General features: G+C 59.0%; 1 protein-coding gene across 1 annotated transcript in view; it reads right to left on the bottom strand.

Annotated features, from left to right (window-relative positions):
* The window catches only part of LOC308278190 (immunoglobulin lambda-1 light chain-like), a gene marked incomplete at both ends in the record, with an annotated part of 74,391 nt that extends 60,873 nt beyond the window's left edge, over positions 1 to 13,518 (bottom strand). Inside the window, 2 exons of the mRNA XM_080717813.1 lie at positions 4,441 to 4,736; positions 13,473 to 13,518. Coding sequence (XP_080573939.1) covers positions 4,441 to 4,736; positions 13,473 to 13,518 — 342 coding nt within the window. The remainder of the gene's footprint in view (positions 1 to 4,440; positions 4,737 to 13,472) is intronic.
* Between the last annotated feature and the right edge of the window lie 9,402 nt (positions 13,519 to 22,920).

Here is a 22,920-nt window from a genome sequence, read left to right as displayed (position 1 = left end):
CCCGGGTCCCCTGCACGGGGCTCTCTGCTCAGGACGCCGGGCTCCAAGGATATGGGTGTCAGGGCTGAGAGCTGAGCAGCTCAAGGCTGGACGTTGAGGAAATCCGACATGGAGTGGCCACGGCACACACAGGGCCACCCAGGGACCGTGACCACGGAGGACGTGTCCACCCTCCTGGCCTCCATGGGTCCAGCCTCCTCTGCTCGCTCTGGCTCACAGCAGGCCCGCCAAGCTGTCCTGCTGACTCTGCCTCAGTTCTTCCATGTCCACCTGGGCCGAGGGCGGCTGGAGGCTGGAGGAGGCGCAGCTGGGGAGGATGTGGGTGGCTGTGCAGACGTGTCCTGCTGCATCTCAGTGCTCCTGGGGCCTGCGACGTGGGACACAGGCAGGGAGGGTTTGTGTCTCTCTTCACCATCTGCCTCTGTCACTGTGCTTTAGGTCCATCGCTGTTCCACGAGTAACAGTAATAGTTGGCCTCGTCCTCGGGCTGGACTCTGCTAATGGTCAGCGTGGCTGTGGTTCCTGAGCTCGACCCAGAGATTCTCTCTGGGATCCCCGAGGGCCGCTCGCTATCATTGTAAATCACACACACAGGGGACTGTCCTGTCTTCTGCTGGTACCAATCTGCGTAACTATCTGGCAGGGCATCTCCAGAGCAGGTGATTGTGGCCGTCCCCCCGGGGGCCACCGACAAAGCGGGCGGGCGCTGAGTGAGCTCGTAGGAGAACACAGAGCCTGCAAGACAAAAGGGGAGAGGGCGCTTCATAACCTGGGACCATCCAGGGCCTCCCTCTCTCCATCCTGGGAGGAGACAGGGCATCGGGCAGCCTGGGGAGGCCATGCCTGGAGACGGGGCTGAGGAGGTCACCTGTGCAGAGGGTGAGGAGGAGAAGGAGCGGGGTGCAGGCCATGGCGGAGCTGCCCCACAGCCCTGTGTGCAGCACAACCTGGCTCCATGGCCGCTGTTGTACCCTCTGTGGCCTTTGGAGGCAGTGGTGATGGGGGTTATGCAAATTTGTCCTCTCCTGGCTCCTCCCTGGTCCTGGGGACCATTCTCACCAGCTGTGTGGGGAGAAGAGACAGAGGCCGGTGGAGACCCACGCCCTGCAGCTGCTTCTCTGGGCAGAGATCCAGCCTTGGTCTCAAGCCCCGGGCCACAGTCACCCCCCAGTGATCACTCAGGACCACTGTCCCCACCCCCCAGGGCTGTGGGTGTCCTGGCTCAGGTCAGAGGGCTGTTGACCCTGCTGGAGCCCGGTGGCAGAGCGGGGCCCTCTAGAGACCACCTGACAGGGTGGGCTCCCCTTTCTTGCAGGATCAGCCTCGTTACCCTGGCCCAGGCCCCCCAGGCATTGCCCTGTGAGGACCACTGAGCCCAGCTCCTGCCAGAGCGCTGGACACCATGACATGCTGACTGACGCTCAGGATTGGGCACTGCCACACAGGTCCAGGATGGACTGTGCTGACGTCCAGTCCACGGGCCGTGCCCTGCACACCCTGCTGACCCAGGCTGGCCCCCTCCTGGGCTCCCCTGGGCAGCACCAGCCTGTGTCCTGGCTGCAGCGCCTGGGTCTCTGCTGTCCCCTGCTGGTGGAGGAGGCTCAGCATAGCGCTGCCTCTCAGGGTGACCCCAGGCCCCTGGTTCAGAGCTGGGGGCAGGGCGTCCAGCCCACCCACGGCCAGCTGCCCCCTGCCTCTTCAGCAGAGGAGGGAGGTGGTGCCAGTGGCCTCAGTGGACAGTCCGGTTCCAGAGACCCTGTCCCTGTGAAAGTCCCCACCGTTGTGCTTGGTGTGAGTCAGAGATGGAGAGAAAACTGTGTGTGCAGCTCTTCACAAACACACAATCCAGAGGAACAGGTGAGGTGCTCTCTATGGAGCCTGGATCTGCGTTTGTGGCCGGGAGGGCAGGGTGCTGTAGGAGTAGGGGTGTGGGCAGCTCGAGTCCACACAGATAGCTGCTGTCCCCATTACAGCCTAGCTGCAGGTGGAGGAGCACGGGGCTGAGCCAGGTGAGCACTGGAGAGGCCATGCTGGGCTGTGGGCTGTCAGGGCTAGCCTGGCTCCCGTGTTTCTCTGCCTGTCCTCTGTGCCCTCTCTCCTGAGCAGCTGAGCAACAGGTGCCTCAGGCAACATCTCCTGGGTGCCCGGGTTGCAGGAGCTTCAGGGCTCAGGGAGAAGAGACCACGGACCACTTTCCTGGTCCCACCGCGTAGCTCCCTGGGGGGGTCTCGGGTCAGGACCAGGCTCTGGTCCAGGCTCCTGTGGGCTGAGCTGTGGCAGTGGCCCGGGTCCTGTCTGCTGAGCCTGTTGGGCCTCAGTCTCTGTTGGAGCCCACAGCTGGGCAGGGCTCCTGGTTTAAGGAGCCTCTTGGTGGGCTGAGCTCCTGAGGTGGGGGCTGCTGTGCCTGGCTGCAGGGAGCCATCAGCACCTCCTCTGGGCCTCAGTGACCCACAGAGACAGACCCTCCCTGCAGCTAGGGAAGAAACATGGCAGGGACACTATTTCATTAGAATAGGGAAAGAGCTGGGTGTGGTGTGCATGCCTGGAATCCCAGTACTTGGGAAGCTGAGACTGGGGAATGGCTGGTTTGAGGACAGCCTCTGCAAGTAGTGAGATTCTCATCAACCTACTCAGACAGTTTCAAATAAAAGTGAACTAGGGTTGAGGGTGTAGATCAGGGGTAGAATACCTTTGGATTAGAACCCCAAGACTACAAAAAAAAGAATATATATTGAACAAATTAACTGCCAATGTGCGGTTTCTCTCTTGAATTGCTGCAGGAATGTATGTATGTATGTATGTATTGGTGGTACAAGGGTTCTTAGAAGCCCTTCTACCTCTGGGCTACACTCCCAGACCTATTTTTATATCTTTATTTGGAAACAGCATGGCTGGGTTCGTACCAGCGTGATCCTCCTGTCTCTGCCTCCCAATCGCAGGTATTACAAGCATGCACCACCACGCCCGGCCGAGCTGCAGGCTTTTAAATGGGTGTGTCGGTTCTGTGCACCTGATTTTCATGACAAGCTCAGCGCTGAAGACAAGACAGGATGCAGGAATGTCTAACAGGCTTTTCTCCTGCCCAGTTGGAGCCTGTGATTTCTTTTTGACTCGTGGTCATATCCCACGAGTCCGAGGACGAAGCCGGTCAGGGCAACGGGTGATGGAGGTGCTCTGGCTATGTGCAGGGGCTACAGGTGGCCTCCGGTGCAGCAGCAGGAGGAGCCAAGATGGCCTCAGCTGAGAGGGTCACCAGAGTCCTGGCGGGAGCATTGAGGGTCCCCAGGCTGTCGCAGACCCCTCCCACTGTGAGGCCCTGAGGTGCTGCTGCCAATGGCTTTGCCGCACATGGGCAGCAAGCAGCTCTGGCCCAGGTTAGGCTGGGCTCCTCTGCAGCCCTGGCTTGGAGCAGGGAGGCTCTGCACAGAGGGGGCAGACAGAGGGGAGGCCATGAGGGGCGAGGCAGGGGATGGGGAGAAGGATCCTGAGGAGGGAGGAGGAGCCCGGGCACTGCTGGGTGGAGCTGGAACAGGCAGGGCCAGGCCGCCATGCCTTCCTGACCTCAGTCCTGTCCAGGCCGCCCTGGACCTGGGATGGCCTCCCCTCCACCCAGACCCCACCCCAGCTCTCCTTTGGGGACCCTCACGCTCATTTCTATGCCTAGAAAGGAGTCCTGCAGCTCCGCAGCAGCTGACCCAGGACCTCACCCTACATGGAGGCCTGTGTGTCTGCTTCCCTCAGGGATGGCAGGTCCCCACCCCTGACCCATCATCACTGTCCTGAAAGTGTGTTGATCTGAGGACGGAGGTCTCCTGTGTCAGCGTCACTGTTGGACCCAGGACCGCGTGCCCAGGAGCCTGAGGGTGAAAACCGTAACTCAGTCGCTCCTCATCCAGCCCATTCCTGAGAACCTGCGTCCAGGTCGGCAGCCGCCTATACTGAAGAAACACCTCTCACCTGGGCAGGCAGGAAGCTTGTCTAAGACATCTGCTAATCACGACCCCACGCAGGACATCCTGCGCCCCAATATCCACCAACTTCACTGCATCACAGACGATCCCCAGTCCCAGTCTGTTCCTTCCAGACCTGTTTTAACCCTCCAGTGCACAAGCCCCAGGCTAGAACCATCCCCGCCGCACTTCTGAACCACAGCGAACACCCCATCACTGTGGATTCCCCTGAAGCTTAAGACTCAGGGGCCTGGAACTCACAGGAGGCCCTGGAGGGGGCAGCTCAGGTCAACTCAGGTGACCTGCTCAGGTCTCAGGGCATCAGTGGAGAGGGCAGGACTGTCCCACTGTTTAGGAATATGTGGCAGGGGCTTGGGAACCTGCGCCCCCTGTGGCAGGGGCTCCTGTGCTGTGAGCTGCAGGGAGGGGCCGCGGGCCAGGCTGGGGCAGTTTGGGTCTCACTTCCCCCTGGGCCTGAGTCACTGTGAGCTTTAGCACTGACGTCCCACACCTGACAGTAGTAGTCAGCCTCATCCTCGGCCTGGGCCCCGCTGATGGTCAGGGTGGCCGTGTTCCCCGAGTTGGAGCCAGAGAATCGGTCAGGGATGCCTGAGGGCCGCTTGCTATCAGTATAGATGACCAGCACAGGGGCCTGCGGTGGCTTCTGCTGGTACCAGTGCACATATTTACTTCCAATGTTGTTACCCCCACAGGTGATCCTGGCCGTCTGTCCCGGGGTCACGGACACTGAGGAGGACTGAGTCAGCTCATAGGAGGCCACGCAGCCTGCGGGCAGAGGACAGGAGTTATGTGCAGGTGAAGAAGGAACAATCCCAGGAGCCCCCTCGCTGGGCCTGGCTCAGCTTCAGGAATTCACTGGGAACAGAGATCACCCCTCCATCAGCCTCCCCACCAGCTCGCCATGGGCTTGGCTGGAGCATGGAGCCTTGACACAGGAGCAGTCCCGCCCCGTGTCCTGGCAACCCCAGCCCCTCAGGCTCACACAACCAGTGTGCCCAGGGTGGGGAGGTCAGCCCCAGCCCCCAGCCCCATCCTGCACAGGTCTGAGCCCCTGCCCACACAGGCCGGCCCTGCTGAGCTGGCTGGGTGGTCTCTAGACAGCACCTGCGCAGTGAGCCAGGAGTCCCAGGAGGAGGGGGGTCCAGGCCATGGTGCAGGTGCAGGTGCAGGCTGCTCCCCAGGCCAGGCTGGGCTGCCTTCCCCCTGGCCTCTCTTATCCCCTGCTGGAGAGAGCTGCCTCTATGCAAATCAGCCCAGCTCAGGAGGCTGAAGGAGGAGCCTGGTGGAGTCTGGGGCAATGCTCAGCCCAGGGCACAGGAGGAGAGGGGGACCCTGCACACAGCACCCAGCTCATGGGGCCCTCCTGTGCCTGATGGCCCCACAGTCCAGGTGACCTCCACTCCATGGTGTCAGTCCACTCTCCTGATGCCCTGGCCATACAGAGCCCAGAGGGGACGTGTCTGTGTCTTTCTTGCAGCCTGGAGTCCTGGCCTGGGTGACCTGGTCCTGCCCAGAGGGGCCTGGGAGGGACAGGGCTGACCTTGTGACTGTCCTGGCAGGAAGCCCATCACCTTGCTGAGTGGAATCCTGGCTCAGGAGGGAGGTGAGCCATCTTGGTGTGAGGCTGCAGGGCTTCTCTCAGTGAGTTTCCAGCAGAGTCCAGGTGTTCAGGAGTTTAAGCTCCATTCAGAGGTCCTTCACCACAGAACAGTGACCGCTGACCCCAGTCTCCACGTGACAGCCAGACACGGGGGCAGCAGGGTCCTGTCAAGATCACACAGCTCCTGAGTGGAGCCAGACGAAATCCTACGGTGTCAATGTGCACACGGACTGTTGACAGAGCCTTGGCGTGTGCTGTGCGCTGCGCAGCCTGTAACTCCACATACTCAGAGCCCAGGAAACAGGATCTCAGGGACGAGATGAGTGTGGAAACTTGGAGGAGCCTGTCTCTAATAAAAGTTAGGATGTAGCTCAGAGATAGAGAGCACCCGAGTCCAATTCTCACTAGGAAGGAAGGAAGCAGGAAAGAAGGAAGGAGGAAGGAAGGAAGGAAGGAAGGAAGGAAGGAAGGAAAGGAAGGAAGGAAAGGAGGGAAGAAGGAGAAAGGGAGGGAAGGAAGGGAGGAAGGGATGGAGGAAAGGTCAGAAGGGAGAAGGAAGGAAGGAGGAAGGGCTTCCATTCACAAACCTATCAAATCACCCACTAAGCCAAACATGAGGAGAGGGGAAGGGGGGAATGGGGTGGGGTTAGGGAAGGGCTGAATGGATGATGTGTGCGTGTGTCTCTGCCATCGTGGACTCCTTAAGATGATGACTACAGTTCACCAAAAATAAAAGGGCAAGATCCCCTGAGGCCCAGCCCACCCATCCCCAGGGCCTGGGCAGGCGGGTCTCTGCTGCCCCCTGGTGGTCACATCACACAGGGCCTGGGAGGCTCAGGTGTCCTGGGTACAGATGAGAGTGACAGCTGGCTATAAGGGTGTGGATCCCCGATCCCTGCACCTGGCCCCAGGGGTAGCCCCTCTGCTCTCTGCGGCCCTGTCTCCCCAGGACCAGGGAGGGGCTCTGGTTACCATAAAAACATCAGCACAGGCTTTCGGAGGAGGATTTGGCAGGGCGACCCTAGGAAAATTGCTCCTGTGTCTGGGATTGTGGGCATCTGCAGAGAGGTATCAGGGCTAGCCACAGGGAGACAGAGGCCCAGAGATGGCTTCTCTAGGTGCCCTGTGGGTGAAGGTCAAGTGGGTGGTGTTGGCAGCTGAGCCCTAGACACAGACAGCAGAGCAGTCTTCCAGCCGTGGGGTCTGAGGACTGAGATTACCAGAGACAGAAGGAGCCCATGATTGGCAAATCTCTCTCCTTCCTGGACTTTCTTACCCCTCCACACACAGGTGCCATGAACAGAAGGAGAGGTCTACGGCGTCCTCCTCCCCACACGGCAGGGCCTGCAGGAGCCTAGTGCAAAGCCCTCCTCCTTCCCATGTCACCCCTCCAACAACCACCAACAGTGAGTGCAGACTTTATGTAGAACAGAAACAAAGTGAACTGTGTCCTAAATACGTGTGCTGTGTGACCTGTGGAGGGATGGGGACGGAAGCTTCACATTCTGTTCATGTCTCACACACAGCTTGTGTTTACAAGGCGAGCTCGGACGCAGTGTGGGCACAGCCGAGACGCCCAGGGACCCATCTCTCACTGTGGTTCCTTCAACGTCCTCTGTGTCCAGTGCCCACGTCCTCTCCAGGGGTGTGTGGACAGCCCGTCATCAGGTCCCACCTACCCTGTGGGACTCCGTGTCCAGTGCTCACAGGCCGTCTCCCTGCTGAGCACCAGGACCTGGACCTAGACCATCAGTGAACATGGCCTCCTGTGCGTGAGGAACCTGATAATACTGAGTGGACAGAGTGAACCAGGCCCCCTAAACACGCTCCACATACTACACAAATGCACACAGGCCACAGGACGCACCCACCGGCCTGGTCAGAGGGTCCTGCTGAGATTCGTGGAAAGCAGCCAGATCCCAGAGAGAAGAGCCAATCCCCAGCAGCAACAAGCCCAGGCAGGGGAGTCATGGCCACCCCTATGATGGAGCCAGAGGGTGTCACAGCCCGGGAGAGAGTCCCAGGAGGACCCACTGTGGTCGGCCATTTCCTCTAGAGTGTGGGTGACGATCAGGCAGTGCTGGGCCTGAGTGTCTGTGGAACCTTCACCCTCAAGGTAACAGCATTAAAGGCTGACCTCTTAGGCAGGGATTAGTCCTAAGGACCCTGCTCTCCTGGAAGGCACAGAGGGTACCTAATAAAAGTGCAGACAGTACCGCCTCCGTCCTGTGGGACCTTCCTTCTCATGGTCTCAGGAAGATGGAGGGCGGAAATCTCCTGTGACCTGACTCTGCTGGTGTAGGGCCTTGGACTGGGCAGAGCTATTAGTAATGAATTCATGCTCCTTATCCGTTACCAGTGGAAGGTTTCCTATTTCGTACTTTATTTTTATATTTTTGTAGTAGGGATTGACGCTGGGGCATTCCACTTCTCATTCCACCCCAGCCCTGCTTGGCTTTCATGCTGGCTCGCAGTGTAGACAGGAGGGCGCTGATCCAGCTGTGCCTGGATCCCCATAGGGTGGCTCCTTCCTGATAAAGAGTGCTTGGTGTGTACGACTGTGTCCTCATGTTATGGACGCTAGGAATGAGGGATCCAGGGGAACTTTTGAATGTCTGCACGGGGGGTCAGGAGAAAAAACACATTTTTTAACTGTAGTCTGGCCTCTGAAGTCCCTCGTGGCCAATTGTGGACAGCCTGCTCTGTAGATCCGGCGTCCTGCGGGCTGATCTGAGATGGAGGACAACACTCAGTGTCTACACAGCAGAGAGGAGGCCCCGTGGCAGAAGGAGAAGGACCCGTGAGCCGCAGTTGATCGCTGAGCTTTCCCAGCTCTGGCTGAGGACCTCTAGGGTTTCCTAAGTGAGGGCCGGCCCCGGGCTCATGGCCTCACACAGCCAGGAGACTGAAGCTCTCTGAGGACGGAAAGGAACAGGGAGGCAGGTTTCTGCTCACTCAGCACCTTCCAGGGCAGCCTCTGTGAGCGGCCAGAGTCTGAGTGGGGTGGGTAGAGCTCAGCCCTTGAGGGGCTCTGGGTGCAGCTTCCAGGCCCCCTGTATGGGGCTTTCTGCTCAGGACGCCGGGCTCCAAGGATATGGGTGTCAGGACTGGGAGTTGAGCAGCTCCAGGGTTGGACGTTGAGATCCGAAATGGAGTGGCCTCGGCACACACAGGGCCACCCAGGGACCGTGACCACGGAGGACGTCTCCACCCTCCTGGCCTCCATGGGTCCAGCCTCCCTCTGCTCGCTCTGGCTCACAGCAGGCCCGCCACGCTGTCCTGATGACTCTGCCTCAGTCCTCCCGTGTCCACCTTGGCCGAGGGCGGCTGGAGGCTGGAGGCTGGAGGAGGCGCAGCTGGGGAGGATGTGGGTGGCTGTGTAGACATGTCCTGCTGCGTCTCAGTGCTCCTGGGGCCGGCGACGCGGGACGCAGGCAGGGAGGGTTTGTGTCTCTCTTCCCCATCTGCCTCTGACACTGTGCTTTGAGTTTCATCGCTGTTTGCTGAGAAACAGTAATAGTCGGCCTCGTCCTCGGCATGGACTCTGCTGATGGTCAGCGTGGCTGTGGTCCCTGAGCTCGACCCAGAGAATCTCTCCGGGATCCCCGAGGGCCGCTCGCTATCATTGTAAATCACAAGCACAGGGGACTGTCCTGCCTTCTGCTGGTACCAATATACATATCTATCTGGCAGGGCATCTCCAGAGCAGGTGATTGTGGCCGTCCCCCCGCCGGCCACCGACAAAGCTGGCGGGCGCTGAGTGAGCTCGTAGGAGAACACACAGAGCCTGCAAGAGAAAAGGGCAGAGGGCGCTTCATAACCCGGGACCATCCAGGGCCTCCCTCTCTCCATCCTGGGAGGAGACAGGGGGTAGGGCAGCCTGGGGAGGCCACGCCTGGGGACAGGGCTGAGCAGTCACCTGTGCAAGGGTGAGGAGGAGGAGAAGGAGCGTGGTGCAGGCCATGGCGGAGCTGCCCTACAGCTCTGTGTCCAGCACCGCTGGGCTCCATGGCAGAGGTTATACCCTCTCAGGCTTTGGAGGCAGTGGTGTTGGGGGTTATGCAAATTGTCCTTTCCTGGCACCTCCCTGGTCCATTCTCACCAGCTGTGTGGGGAGAAGAGACAGAGGCCGGTGGAGACCCACGCCCTACAGCTGCTTCTCAGGGCAGAAATCTAGCCTTGGTCTCAATCCCCGGGTCACAGTCACCCCCCAGTGATCACTTAGGACCACTGTCCCCACTCTCCAGGGCTGTGGGTGTCCTGGCTCAGGTCAGAGGGCTGTTGACTCTGCCAGAGCCCAGTGCAGAGCAGGACTGTCTAGAGACCACCTGACTGGGTGGGCTCCCCTTTCCTGCAGGATCAGCCTCGTTACCCTGGCCCAGGCCCCCCAGGCATTGCTCTGTGAGGTCCACTGAGCCCAGCTCCTGCCAGAGCGCTGGACACCATGACATGCTGACTGACGCTCAGGATTGGGCACTGCCACACAGGCCCGGGAAGCACTGTGCTGACGTCCAGTCCAAGGGCCGTGCCCTGCACACCCTGCTGACCCAGGCTGGCCCCCTCTTGGGCTCTTCTGGGCAGCACCTGCCTGTGTCCTGGCTGCAGCACCTGGGGCTCTGCTGCCCCCTGCTGGTGGAGGAGGCTCAGCGCAGCGCTGCCCTCTCAGGGTGACCCCAGGAACCTGGTTGAGAGCTGGGGGCAGGGCGTCCAGCCCACCCGTGCCAGCTGCCCCCTGCTTCTTCAGAAGACGAAGGAGGCGGCGCCTGTGGCCTCAGGCAGGTGGACAGTGCGGTTCCAGCGACCCAGTCCCTGTGAAAAGGCCCCACCCAGGTGCTTGGTGTGAGTCAGAGATGGAGAGAAAACTGTGTGTGCAGCTCTTCACAAACACACAATCCAGAGAACAGGTGAGGTGCTCTCTATGGAGCCAGGACTGTGTGTTTAGGGCCTGTAGGGAGCTGCCCCCATGGAACTGAAAACAGCTGGGTCAGTTGGAGCCCAGGGGAGCACTGCAGGGTCCTCCCCCTCCTCCTCTTTGGTCCAGTTCTTCTCTCCTTCTTGCTCTTCCTTGTCATGCTCCTCCTCCTCTCTCTCCTCCTCCTCATCCTCCTCTCCTCCTCTTGCTTCTTCACTACCTCCTTCTCTCTTCCTCCTTCCCCTCCTCCTCTTTGCTCTAGTTCTTCTCTTCCTCCTCCCTCTCCTCCTCTTGCTTGTCATGCTCCTCCTCCCTCTCCTCCTCCTCTTCATCTCCCTCCTCCTCCTGCTTCTCCACCTCCTCTTCCCCTAAGTGTCCTCCTCCTATTGTCCCAGTCTTCATCCCTCTCGTCATCCTTGTCATGCTCCTCCTCTCTCTCCTCCTTTTCTGTCTACTATGACCCTCTGCCTTCTCCTCCTACCTCCCCTTCTCTCGGCTCCTTCCTCCTCCTCTTCCTCACTCTCCTCCTTTGTCTTGACCTCCTCCTCCTCTCCATAACTCTCCTCCTGCTCTTCCTCTTCTTCCTTCTCCTCTTCCCACTCCTTCTCTTTTCTCCCTCCTCCTCCCCTTCCCCTTCTTCCTCCTAGGAATAGGACAGACCGTGTTGACTCCAGTCCAAGGGCGTCCCCTGCACACTCCTGTTGACCTGAGATGGCCTTCCCCTCCACCCAAACCCCACCGCAGCTGCCCCTTGGGGACCCTCACGCTCATTTCTATCCTGTGGGGAGTCCTGCAGCTCCGCAGGGGCTGACCCAGGACCTCACCCTACATGGAGGCCTGTGTGTCTGCTTCCCTCTGGGATGGCACCCTGCCCCCCGGCCCATCGCCATGTCCTGCAGGTGTGTGCTGGTCTGAGGACGGAGGTCCCCTGTGTCAGCGTCACTGTTGGACCCAGTACAACGTACCCAGTAGCCTGAGGGTGAAAAAATAACTCAGTCTCTCCTCCACCCAGGCCGTTCCTGAGAACCTGTGTCCAGGTCGGCAGCTGCCTGCACTGAAGAAACAGTTCTCAGCCCAGACAACTACACATCTCTATAAATACATGACTACTGAGCAGACGTGGCCTCTGCCATGCTCCTGGGTTTCTTGAATTCTTTCAGCCATTTAAGTTTCATATTCCACATTAGGTTCTCAAGCATGTTTCAAGTGCTCCCATTTGGTTTTTGGCCTTAGCAATGGTGTCTGTTTGCAGCCCCACTTCTTGGACTCCTTCAGGGATTGGGAGCCTGAGGGCAGATACCTTGTGTTCAAGCCCTGTGCAAGAATACCAGTGTGGACCAGGGGTTTTGGGACAGGGCTCTGTAGTCTGTGGTAGGAATCACACACCTTTTAAAGAATAGCTTGTCGTGGTCTCCAGGTTCTTGTAGGCCCAGAACAACATGGGACAGAAGGGAGCATCCTCCCAGAGCTGGGAGGTCGCCAGGCACGAGGTCTGGAGGCCAGGAGAGATCACGGTAGTGGGGCTGCTGTGCCTGTGGGATGGGGCAGGAGCAGGGCTGGGCTTAGGAGCTGCTGGGCAGCTGGTCCACAGCCCCCACCATGCCTCCTGCACCAGCACCTCTCCTCAGTCCACTCCTGTGTCCTCTGGGTGGAGGAAGCTTCCTGCTCCAGGTGACTCTAAGCACGTGTCCTCTGAGTGGTTCAAGTCGGCCCTGTCCAGTACCACTGCAGGGTCTCATAGCATCCCACTCCAAGAGCCACAGTAAAATGGGATGTGCACAACTTTATAACAATATGTGTCATGTAACCTACCAAATGAAAGTAAAATCTTTCTAAGAACTAGTGAAACTATTTACGGTATGGCTACATGCTTTGCTCTGTGAGGTGTTTTACACCCTTTTCTCATTCTCTGTTTTGGCAATGAAATCTGTCTTACATATTTATATCACGTCTTAGATGGAAAACAAAGTTTTTCATAAAAATACATTTTCTTCACTTCATTAAATTTACAGATAAACAGGTAGATTTACACGTACAAAATTACCCATGCCTGGTTAAAACTTAGAATTACTGAATCACTGGTAAAAATATTCTTCTATTAGTGTTTTCAGAAACCTTGGCAATGTGGGTACATGTCTCTGAAATGAATTCTCTTTGGAGGACTAGGATATTATTTGCAAATTTACTGTGTTTGTTCAGGTATCTTATAAAAATCCCATAAGTGAAATAATATAGTTCTTTTAAATAATATTAATGTGAAAACCATGCCTATAACTGTGGCAGGGGCTCCTGTGCTGTGAGCTGCAGGGAGGGGCCGCGGGCCAGGCTGGGCAAGTTTGGGTCTCACTTCCACCTGGGCCTGAGTCACTGTGAGCTCCAGCACTGCCGTCCCACACCTGACAGTAGTAGTCAGCCTCGTCCTCGGCCTGGGCCCTGCTGATGGTCAGGGTGGCCGTGTTCCCCGAGTTGGAGCCAGAGAATCGGTCAGGGATGCCTGAGGGCCGTCTCCTATCACTATAGATGACCAGCACAGGAACCTGCATTGGCTTCTGCTGGTACCACTGCACATTGTATCCTCCAATGCGATTTCCCCCACAGGTGATGCTGGCCGTCTGTCCTGGGGTCACGGACACCGAGGAGGGCTGAGTCAGCTCATAGGAGTCCACGCAGCCTGCGGGCAGAGGACAGGAGTTATGTGCAGGTGAAGAAGAAACAATCCCAGGAGCCCCCTCTCTGGGCCTGGCTCAGCTTCAGGGATTCACTGGGCACAGAGATCACCCTCCATCAGCCTCCCCACCAGCTCGCCATGGGCTTGGCTGGAGCATGGAGCCTTGAACACAAGAGCAGACACAGCCCCTCAGGCTCACACAGCCAGTGAGCCCAGGGTGGGGAGGTCAGCCCCAGCCCCCAGCCCCATTCTGCACAGGTCTGAGCCTCTGCCCACACAGGCTGGCCCTGCTGAGCTGGCTGGGTGGTCTCTAGACAGCACCTGTGCAGTGAGCCAGGAGTCCCAGGAGGAGGGCGGTCCAGGCCATGGTGCAGGTGCAGGCTGCTCCCCAGGCCAGGCTGGGCTGCCTTCCCCCTGGCCTCTCTTATCCCCTGCTGGAGAGAGCTGCCTCTATGCAAAGCAGCCCAGCTCAGGAGGCTGAAGGAGGAGCCTGGTGGTGTCTGGGGCAGGCTCAGCCCAGGGCATAGGAGGAGAGGGGGACCTTGCACACAGCACCCAACTCATGGGGCCCTCCTTTGCCTGCTTGTCCCACAGTCCAGGTGACTTCCATTTCATGGTGTTCGTCCACTCTCCTGATGCCCTGGCCATGCAGAGCCCAGAGGGGACGTGTCTGCATCTTCCTTGCCGCCTGGAGTCCTGGCCTGGGTGACCTGGTCCTGCCCAGAGGGTCCTGGGAGGGACAGGGCTGACCTTGTGACTGTCCTGGCAGGAAGCCCATCACCTTGCTGAGTGGAATCCTGGCCCAGGAGGGAGGTGAGCCATCTTGGTGTGAGGCTGCAGGGCTTCTCTCAGTGAGTTTCCTGCAGAGTCCAGGTGTTCAGGAGTTTAAGCTCCGTTCAGAGGTCCCTTCACCACAGAACAGTGACTGCTGACCCCAGTCTCCACGTGACAGCCAGACACAGGGCAGTGCAGGGTCCTGTCAAGATCACACAGCTCCTGAGCGGAGCCAGACGAAATCCTACGGTGTCAATGTGCACACGGACTGTTGACAGAGCCTTGGCGTGTGCTGTGCGCTGCGCAGCCTGTAACTCCACATACTCAGAGCCCAGGAAACAGGATCTCAGGGACGAGATCGGTATGGAAACTTGGAGGAGCCTGTCTCTAATAAAAAGTTAGGATGTAGCTCAGAGATAGAGAGCACCCGAGTCCAATTCTCAATACGAAAGAAAGAAGGAGGAAAGAAGGAAGGAGGAAGGAAGGAAGGAGAAAGGGAGGAGAGGAAGGAAGGAAGGGAGGAAAGGAAGTAAAAGAGGGAGGAAGAAAGGGAGGAAGAAAGGAGGAAGGACTTCCATTCACAAACCTATCAAATCACCTACTAAGCCAAACATGAGGAGAGGGAGAAGGGGGGAATGGGGTGGAGCTGGGAAGGGCTGAATGGATGGTGTTTGCGTGTGTGTCTCTGCCATCATGGACTCCTTAAAATGATGACTACAATTCACCAAAAATAAATAGGCACTATCTCCTGAGGCCCAGCTCACCCATCCCCAGGGCCTGGGCAGGCGGGTCTCTGCTGTCCCCTGGTGGCCGTGTCACATTGGACCTGGGAGGCTCAGGTGTCCTGGGTGCAGGTGAGATTCAGAGCCTCTGTAAGGGTGTGAATCCCTGATCCAGGCACCAGGCCCCATGGGTAACCCCTCTTCTCTCTGCGGCCCTGTCTCCCCAGGACCAAGGAGGGGCTCTGGTTGCCATGGAAAACGAGCACAGGCTTTTGGAGGAGGATTCAGCAGGGTGACCCTAGGCATCTTGCTCTTGGCTCTGGGATAGTGGGGCATCTGCAGAGAGGTATCAGGGCTAGCCACATGGAGACAGAGGCCCAGGGATGGCTTCTCTGGGTGCCCTGTGGGTGAAAGTCAAGTGGGTGGTGTTGGCTGCTGAGCCCTAGACACAGACAGCAGAGCAGCCTCCCAGCCGTGAGGTCTGAAGATTGAGATTAGCAGAGACAGCAGGAGCCCATGATTAGCAAATCTCTCTTCATCCTGGACTCCGTAAGGGAGCTTGACCCAGAGAACCTCCACACACAGGTGCCATGAATAGAAGGCGAGGTCTACGGCTTCCTCCTCCCCACACGGCAGGGCCTGCAGGAGCCTAGTGCAAAGCCTTCCTCCTTCCCACGTCACCTCTCCAACAACCACCAACAGTGAGTGGAGACTTTATGTAGAAAGAAACAAAGTGAACTGTGTCCTAAATACGTGTGCTGTGTGACCTGTGGAGGGATGGGGACGGAAGCTTCACATTCTGTTCATGTCTCACACACAGCTTGTGTTTACAAGGCGAGCTCGGACGCAGTGTGGGCACAGCCGAGACGCACAGGGACCCATCTCTCACTGTGGTTCCTTCAACGTCCTCTGTGTCCAGTGCCCACGTCCTCTCCAGGGGTCTGTGGACAGCCCGTCATCAGGTCCCACCTACCCTGTGGGACTCAGTGTCCAGTGCTCACGGGCCATCTCCCTGCTGAGCACCAGGACCTGGACCTAGACCATCAGTGAACACGGCCTCCTATGCGTGAGGAACCTGATAATACTGAGTGGACAGAGTGAACCAGGCCCCCTAAACACACTCCACATACTACACAGATGCACACAGGCCACAGGACGCACCCACCGGCCTGGTCAGAGGGTCCTGCTGAGATTCATGGAAAGCAGCCAGATCCCAGGAGAAGAGCCAATGCCCAGCAGCAACAAGGCCAGGCGGGGAGCCAGGGCCGCCCTATGACGGAGCCAGAGGGCGTCACAGCCCAGGAGAGAGTCCCATAGGACCCACTGAGGTCTGGCCATTTCCTCTAGAGTGTGGGTGGCGATCAGGCAGTGCTGGGCCTAAGTGTTTGTGGACTTTGCCCTCAAGGTAACAGAATTAAAGGCTGACCTCTCAGGCAGGGGTTAGTCCTAAGGGCCCTGCTCTCCTGGAAGGCACAGAGGGTACCTAATGAAAGTGCAGAAGCACTGCCTCGGTCCTGTGGGACCTTCCTTCTCACGGTCTCAGGAAGATGGAGCGTGGAAACCTCCTGTGACACCAACTCTGCTGGTGCAGGGCCTTGGACTGGGCAGAGCTATTAGAAATGAATTCATGCTCCTTATCCGTTACCAGTGAAAGGTTTCCTATTTCGTACTTTATTTTTATATTTTTGTAGTAGGGATTGAAGCTGGGGCATTCCACTTCTCATTCCACCCCAGCCCTGCTTGGCTTTCCTGCTGGCTCGCAGTGTAGACAGGATGGCGCTAGTCCAGCTGTGCCTGGATCCCCATAGGGTAGCTCCTTCCTGACAAAGAGTGCTTGGTGTGTCCGACTGTGTCCTCATGTTATGGACGCTAGGAATGAGGGATCCAGGGGAACTTTTGAATGTCTACACGGGGGGTCAGGAGAAAAAACACATTTTTTAACTGTAGCCCGGGCTCCGAGGTCCCTCATGGCCAATTGTGGACAGCCTGCTCTGTAGATCCGGCGTCCTGCGGGCCGATCTGAGATGGAGGACAACACTCACTGTCTACACAGCAGAGAGGAGGCCCCGTGGCAGAAGGAGAAGGACCCGTGAGCCGCAGTTGATCGCTGAGCTTTCCCGGCTCTGGGCTGAGGCCCTCTAGGGCTTCCTAACTTAGGGCCAGCCCCAGGCTCATAGCCTCACACAGCCAGGAGACTGAAGCTCTCTGAGGAGGGAAAGGAACAGGGAGGCAGGTTTCTGCTCACTCAGCACCTTCCAGGGCGGCCTCTGAGAGCGGCCAGAGTCTGAGTGGGGTGGGTAGGAGCTCAGCCCTTGAGGGGCTCTGGGTGCAGCTTCCAGGCCCCCTGCATGGGGCTTTCTGCTCAGGACGCCGGGCTCCAAGGATATGGGTGTCAGGACTGGGAGTTGAGCAGCTCCAGGGTTGGACGTTGAGATCCGAAATGGAGTGGCCACGGCACACACAGGGCCACCCAGGGACCGTGACCACGGAGGACGTGTCCACCCTCCTGGCCTCCACTGGTCCAGCCTCCCTCTGCTCGCTCTGGCTCACAGCAGGCCCGCCACGCTGTCTTGCTGACTCTGCCTCAGTCCTCCCGTGTCCACCTGGGCCGAGGGCGGCTGGAGGCTGGAGGCTGGAGGAGGCGCAGCTGGGGAGGATGTGGGTGGCTGTGTAGACATGTCCTGCTGCGTCTCAGTGCTCCTGGGGCTGGCGATGTGGGACGCAGGCAGGGAGGGTTTGTGTCTCTCTTCCCCATCTCTCTCTGTCACTGTGGATTGAGTACCATCGCTGTTTGCTGAGGAACAGTAATAGTTGGCCTCGTCCTCGGCATGGACTCTGCTGATGGTCAGCGTGGCTGTGGTCCCTGAGCTCGACCCAGAGAATCTCTCCGGGATCCCCGCGGGCCGCTTGCTATCTTTGTAAATCACACGCACAGGGGACTGTCCTGCCTTCTGCTGGTACCAATCTGCGTATCTATCTGGCAGGGCATCTCCAGAGCAGGTGATTGTGGCCGTCCCCCCGCGGGCCACCGACAAAGCTGGCGGGCGCTGAGTGAGCTCGTAGGAGAACACAGAGCCTGCAAGAGAAAAGGGGAGAGGGCGCTTCATAACCTGGGACCATCCAGGGCCTCCCTCTCTCCATCCTGGGAGGAGACAGGGGGTAGGGCAGCCTGGGGAGGCCACGCCTGGAGACGGGGCTGAGGAGGTCACCTGTGCAGAGGGTGAGGAGGAGAAGGAGCCGGGTGCAGGCCATGGCGGAGCTGCCCCACAGCCCTGTGTGCAGCACAACCTGGCTCCACGGCCGCCTTTGTACCCTCTGAGGCCTTTGGAGGCAGTGGTTTTGGGGGTTATGCAAATTTGTCCTCTGGCTCCTCCCTGGTCCTGGGGATGATTCTCACCAGCTGTGTGGGGAGAAGAGACAGAGGCCGGTGGAGACCCACGCCCTGCAGCTGCTTCTCTGGGCAGAAATCCAGCCTTGGTCTCAAGCCCCGGGCCACAGTCACCCCCCAGTGATCACTCAGGACCACTGTCCCCACCCCCCAGGGCTGTGGGTGTCCTGGCTCAGGTCAGAGGGCTGTTGACCCTGCTGGAGCCCGGTGGCAGAGCGGGGCCCTCTAGAGACCACCTGACTGGGTGGGCTCCCCTTTCCTGCAGGATCAGCCTCGTTACCCTGGCCCAGGCCCCCCAGGCATTGCTCTGTGAGGTCCACTGAGCCCAGCTCCTGCCAGAGCGCTGGACACCATGACATGCTGACTGACGCTCAGGATTGGGCACTGCCACACAGGTCCAGGATGGACTGTGCTGACGTCCAGTCCACGGGCCATGCCCTGCACACCCTGCTGACCCAGGCTGGCCCCCTCCTGGGCTCCCCTGGGCAGCACCAGCCTGTGTCCTGGCTGCAGCGCCTGGGTCTCTGCTGTCCCCTGCTGGTGGAGGAGGCTCAGCATAGCGCTGCCCTCTCAGGGTGACCCCAGGCCCCTGGTTCAGAGCTGGGGGCAGGGCGTCCAGCCCACCCACGGCCAGCTGCCCCCTGCCTCTTCAGCAGAGGAGGGAGGCGGTGCCAGTGGCCTCAGTGGACAGTCCGGTTCCAGAGACCCTGTCCCTGTGAAAGTCCCCACCGTTGTGCTTGGTGTGAGTCAGAGATGGAGAGAAAACTGTGTGTGCAGCTCTTCACAAACACACAATCCAGAGGAACAGGTGAGGTGCTCTCTATGGAGCCTGGATCTGCGTTTGTGGCCGGGAGGGCAGGGTGCTGTAGGAGTAGGGGTGTGGGCAGCTCGAGTCCACACAGATAGCTGCTGTCCCCATTACAGCCTAGCTGCAGGTGGAGGAGCACGGGGCTGAGCCAGGTGAGCACTGGAGAGGCCATGCTGGGCTGTGGGCTGGCAGGGCTAGCCTGGCTCCCGTGTTTCTCTGCCTGTCCTCTGTGCCCTCTCTCCTGAGCAGCTGAGCGGCAGGTGCCTCAGGCCACCTCCCCTGGGCAGCTGAGTCACAGGAGCTTCAGGGCTCAGGGAGAAGAGACCGTGGAATATTCTCCTGGTCCTACCGCGCAGTTCCCTGGGGGGGTCTCGGGTCAGGCCCAGGCTCAGGCCCAGGCTCCTGCGGACTGAGCTGTGGCGGTGGGCCAGGTCCTGTCTGCTGAGCCTGTTGGGCCTCAGTCTCTGTTGGAGCCCACAGCTGGGCAGGGCCCCCTCCTCCATCACCCTCCTGGTTCAAGGAGCCTCTTGGTGGGCTGAGCTCCTGAGGTGGGTGCTGCTGTGCCTGGCTGCAGGGAGCCATCAGCACCTCCTCTGGGCCTCAGTGACCCGCAGAGACAGACCCTCCCTGCAGCTAGGGAAGAAACATGGCAGGGACACTATTTCATTAGAATAGGGAAGGAGCTGGGTATGGTGTGCATGCCTGGAATCCCAGTACTTGGGAAGCTGAGACTGGGCAATGGCTGGTTTGAGGACAGCCTCTGCAAGTAGTGAGATTCTCATCAACCTACACAGACAGTTTCAAATAAAAGTAAACTAGGGTTGAGGGTGTAGATCAGGGGTAGAATACCTTTGGATGAGAACCCCAAGACTACAAAAAAAAGAATATATATTGAACAAATTAACCGCCAATGTGCGGTTTCTCTCTTGAATTGCTGCAGGAATTTATGTATGTATGTATGTATGTATGTATGTATGTATGTATGTATTTATTTATTGGTGGTACAAGGGTTCTTAGAAGCCCTTCTACCTCTGGGCTACACTCCCAGACCTATTTTTATATCTTTATTTGGAAACAGGGTCTCTTAAGCCAGCATGGCTGGGTTCGTACCAGTGCAATCCTCCTGTCTCTGCCTCCCAAGCTTGGGGATTACAAGCATGCGCCACCATGCCCCACCGAGCTGCAGGCTTTTAAATGGGTGTGTCAGTTCTGTGCACCTGATATTCCTGACAAGCTCAGCGCTGAAGACAAGACAGGATGCAGGAATGTCTAACAGGCTTTTCTCCTGCCCAGTTGGAGCCTGTGATTTCTTTTTGACTCGTGGTCATATCCCACGAGTCCGAGGACGAAGCCGGTCAGGGCAATGGGTGATGGAGGTGCTCTGGCTACGTGCAGGGGCCACAGGTGGCCTCCGGTGCAGCAGCAGGAGGAGCCAAGATGGCCTCAGCTGAGAGGGTCACCGGATCCTGCTGGGAGCATTGAGGGTCCCCAGGCTGTCGCAGACCCCTCCCACTGTGAGGCCCTGAGGTGCTGCTGCCAATGGCTTTGCCGCACATGGGCAGGAAGCAGCTCTGGCCCAGGTTAGGCTGGGCTCCTCTGCAGCCCTGGCTTGGAGCAGGGAGGCTCTGCACAGAGGGGGCAGACAGAGGGGAGGCCATGAGAGGGGAGGCAGGGGATGGGGAGAAAGATCCTGAGGAGGGAGGAGGAGCCCGGGCACTGCTGGGTGGAGCTGGAACAGGCAGGGCCAGGCCGCCATGCCTTCCTGACCTCAGTCCTGTCCAGGCCGCCCTGCACCTGGAACGGCCTTCCCCTCCACCCAGACCCCACCGCAGCTCTCCTTTGAGAACCCTCACGCTCATTTCTATCCCTAGAAAGGAGTCCTGCAGCTCCGCAGGGGCTGACCCAGGACCTCACCCTACATGGAGGCCTGTGTGTCTGCTTCCCTCAGGGATGGCAGCTCCCCGCCCCTGACCCATCATCACTGTCCTGAAAGTGTGCTGATCTGAGGACGGAGGTCCCCTGTGTCAGCGTCACTGTTGGACCCAGGACCGCGTGCTCAGGAGCCTGAGGGTGAAAACCGTAACTCAGTCGCTCCTCATCCAGCCCATTCCTGAGAACCTGCGTCCAGGTTGGCAGCCGCCTGTAGTGAAGAAACACCTCTCACCTGGGCAGGCAGGAAGCTTGTCTAAGACATCTGCCAATCACGACCCCACGCAGGACATCCTGCGCCCCAATATCCACCAACTTCACTGCATCACAGACGATCCCCAGTCCCAGTCTGTTCCTTCCAGACCTGCTTTAACCCTCCAGTGCACAAGCCCCAGGCTAGAACCATCCCCGCCGCCCTTCTGAACCACAGCGAACACCCCATCACTGTGGATTCCCCTGAAGCTTAAGACCCAGGGGCCTGGAACTCATAGGTGGCCCTGGAGGGGGCAGCTCAAGTCAACTCAGGTGACCTGCTCAGGTCTCAGGGCATCAGTGGAGAGGGCAGGACAGTCCCACCGCTTAGGAATGTGGGGCAGGGGCTTGGGAACCTGCGCCCTTTGTGGCAGGAGGCTCTGTGCTGTGAGCTGCAGGGAGGGGCCGCGGGCCAGGCTGGGGCAGTTTGGGTCTCACTTCCCTATGGGCCTGAGTCACTGTGAGCTATATCAGGGCTGTCCAACACCTGACAGTAGTAGTCAGCCTCGTCCTCGGCCTGGGACCCGCTGATGGTCATGGTGGCCGTGTTTTCCGAGTTGTAGCCAGAGAATCGGTCAGGGATGCCTGAGGGCCGTCTGCTATCATCATAGATGACCAGCACAGGGGCCTGCGATGGCTTCTGCTGGTACCAGTGCACACTATATATTTCAATGTTGTTTCCCCCACAGGTGATCCTGGCCGTCTGTCCCGGGGTCACGGACACCGAGGAGGGCTGAGTCAGCTCATAGGAGGCCACGCAGCCTGCGGGCAGAGGACAGGAGTTATGTGCAGGTGAAGAAGGAACAATCCCAGGAGCCCCCTCTCTGGGCCTGGCTCAGCTTCAGGGATTCACTGGGCACAGAGATCACCCTCCATCAGCCTCCCCACCAGCTCGCCATGGGCTTGGCTGGAGCATGGAGCCTTGACACAGGAGCAGTCCCGCCCCGTGTCCTGGCAACCCCAGCCCCTAAGGCTCACACAACCAGTGCGCCCAGGGTGGGGAGGTCAGCCCCAGCCCCCAGCCCCACCCTGCGCAGGTCTGAGCCCCTGCCCACATAGGCCGGCCCTGCTGAGCTGGCTGGGTGGTCTCTAGACAACACCTGCTCAGTGAGCCAGGAGTCCCAGGAGGAGGGGGGTCCAGGCCATGGTGCATGTGCAGGCTGCTCCCCAGGCCAGGCTGGGCTGCCTTCCCCCTGGCCTCTCTTATCCCCTGCTGGAGAGAGCTGCCTCTATGCAAATCAGCCCAGCTCAGGAGGCTGAAGGAGGAGCCTGGTGGAGTCTGGGGCAATGCTCAGCCCAGGACAAAGGAGGAGAGGGGGACCCTGCACACAGCACCCAGCTAATGGGGCCCTCCTGTGCTTTCTGGCCCCACAGTCCAGGTGACCTGTACCCCACGGTGTCAGTCCACTCTCCTGATGCCCTAGCCATGCAGAGCCCACAGGGGAGGTGTCTGCATCTTCCTTGCAGCCTGGAGTCCTGGCCTGGGTGACCTTGTTCTGCCCAGAGGGGCCTGGGAGGGACAGGGCTGACCTTGTGACTGTCCTGGCAGGAAGCCCATCACCTTCCTGAGTGGAATCCTGGCCCAGGAGGGAGGTGAGCCATCTTGGTGTGAGGCTGCAGGGCTTCTCTCAGTGAGTTTCCAGCAGAGTCCAGGTGTTCAGGAGTTTAAGCTCCATTCAGAGGTCCCTTCACCACAGAACAGTGACCGCTGACCCCAGTCTCCACGTGACAGCCAGACACGGGGGCAGCAGGGTCTTGTCAAGATCACACAGCTCCTGAGTGGAGCCAGATGAAATCCTACGGTGTCAATGTCCTCTCCAGGGGTCTGTGGGCAGCCCATCATCAGGTCCCACGTACCCTGTGGGACTCCGTGTCCAGTGCTCTTGGGCCGTCTCC

Source organism: Muscardinus avellanarius (genome assembly GCF_963383645.1).
Source record: "Muscardinus avellanarius genome assembly, chromosome: 21".
NCBI classification, from domain to species: Eukaryota; Metazoa; Chordata; class Mammalia; order Rodentia; family Gliridae; genus Muscardinus; species Muscardinus avellanarius.
The sequence above is the reverse complement of the archived record's forward strand: the minus strand, read 5'-3'. Positions and strand labels throughout refer to the sequence as shown.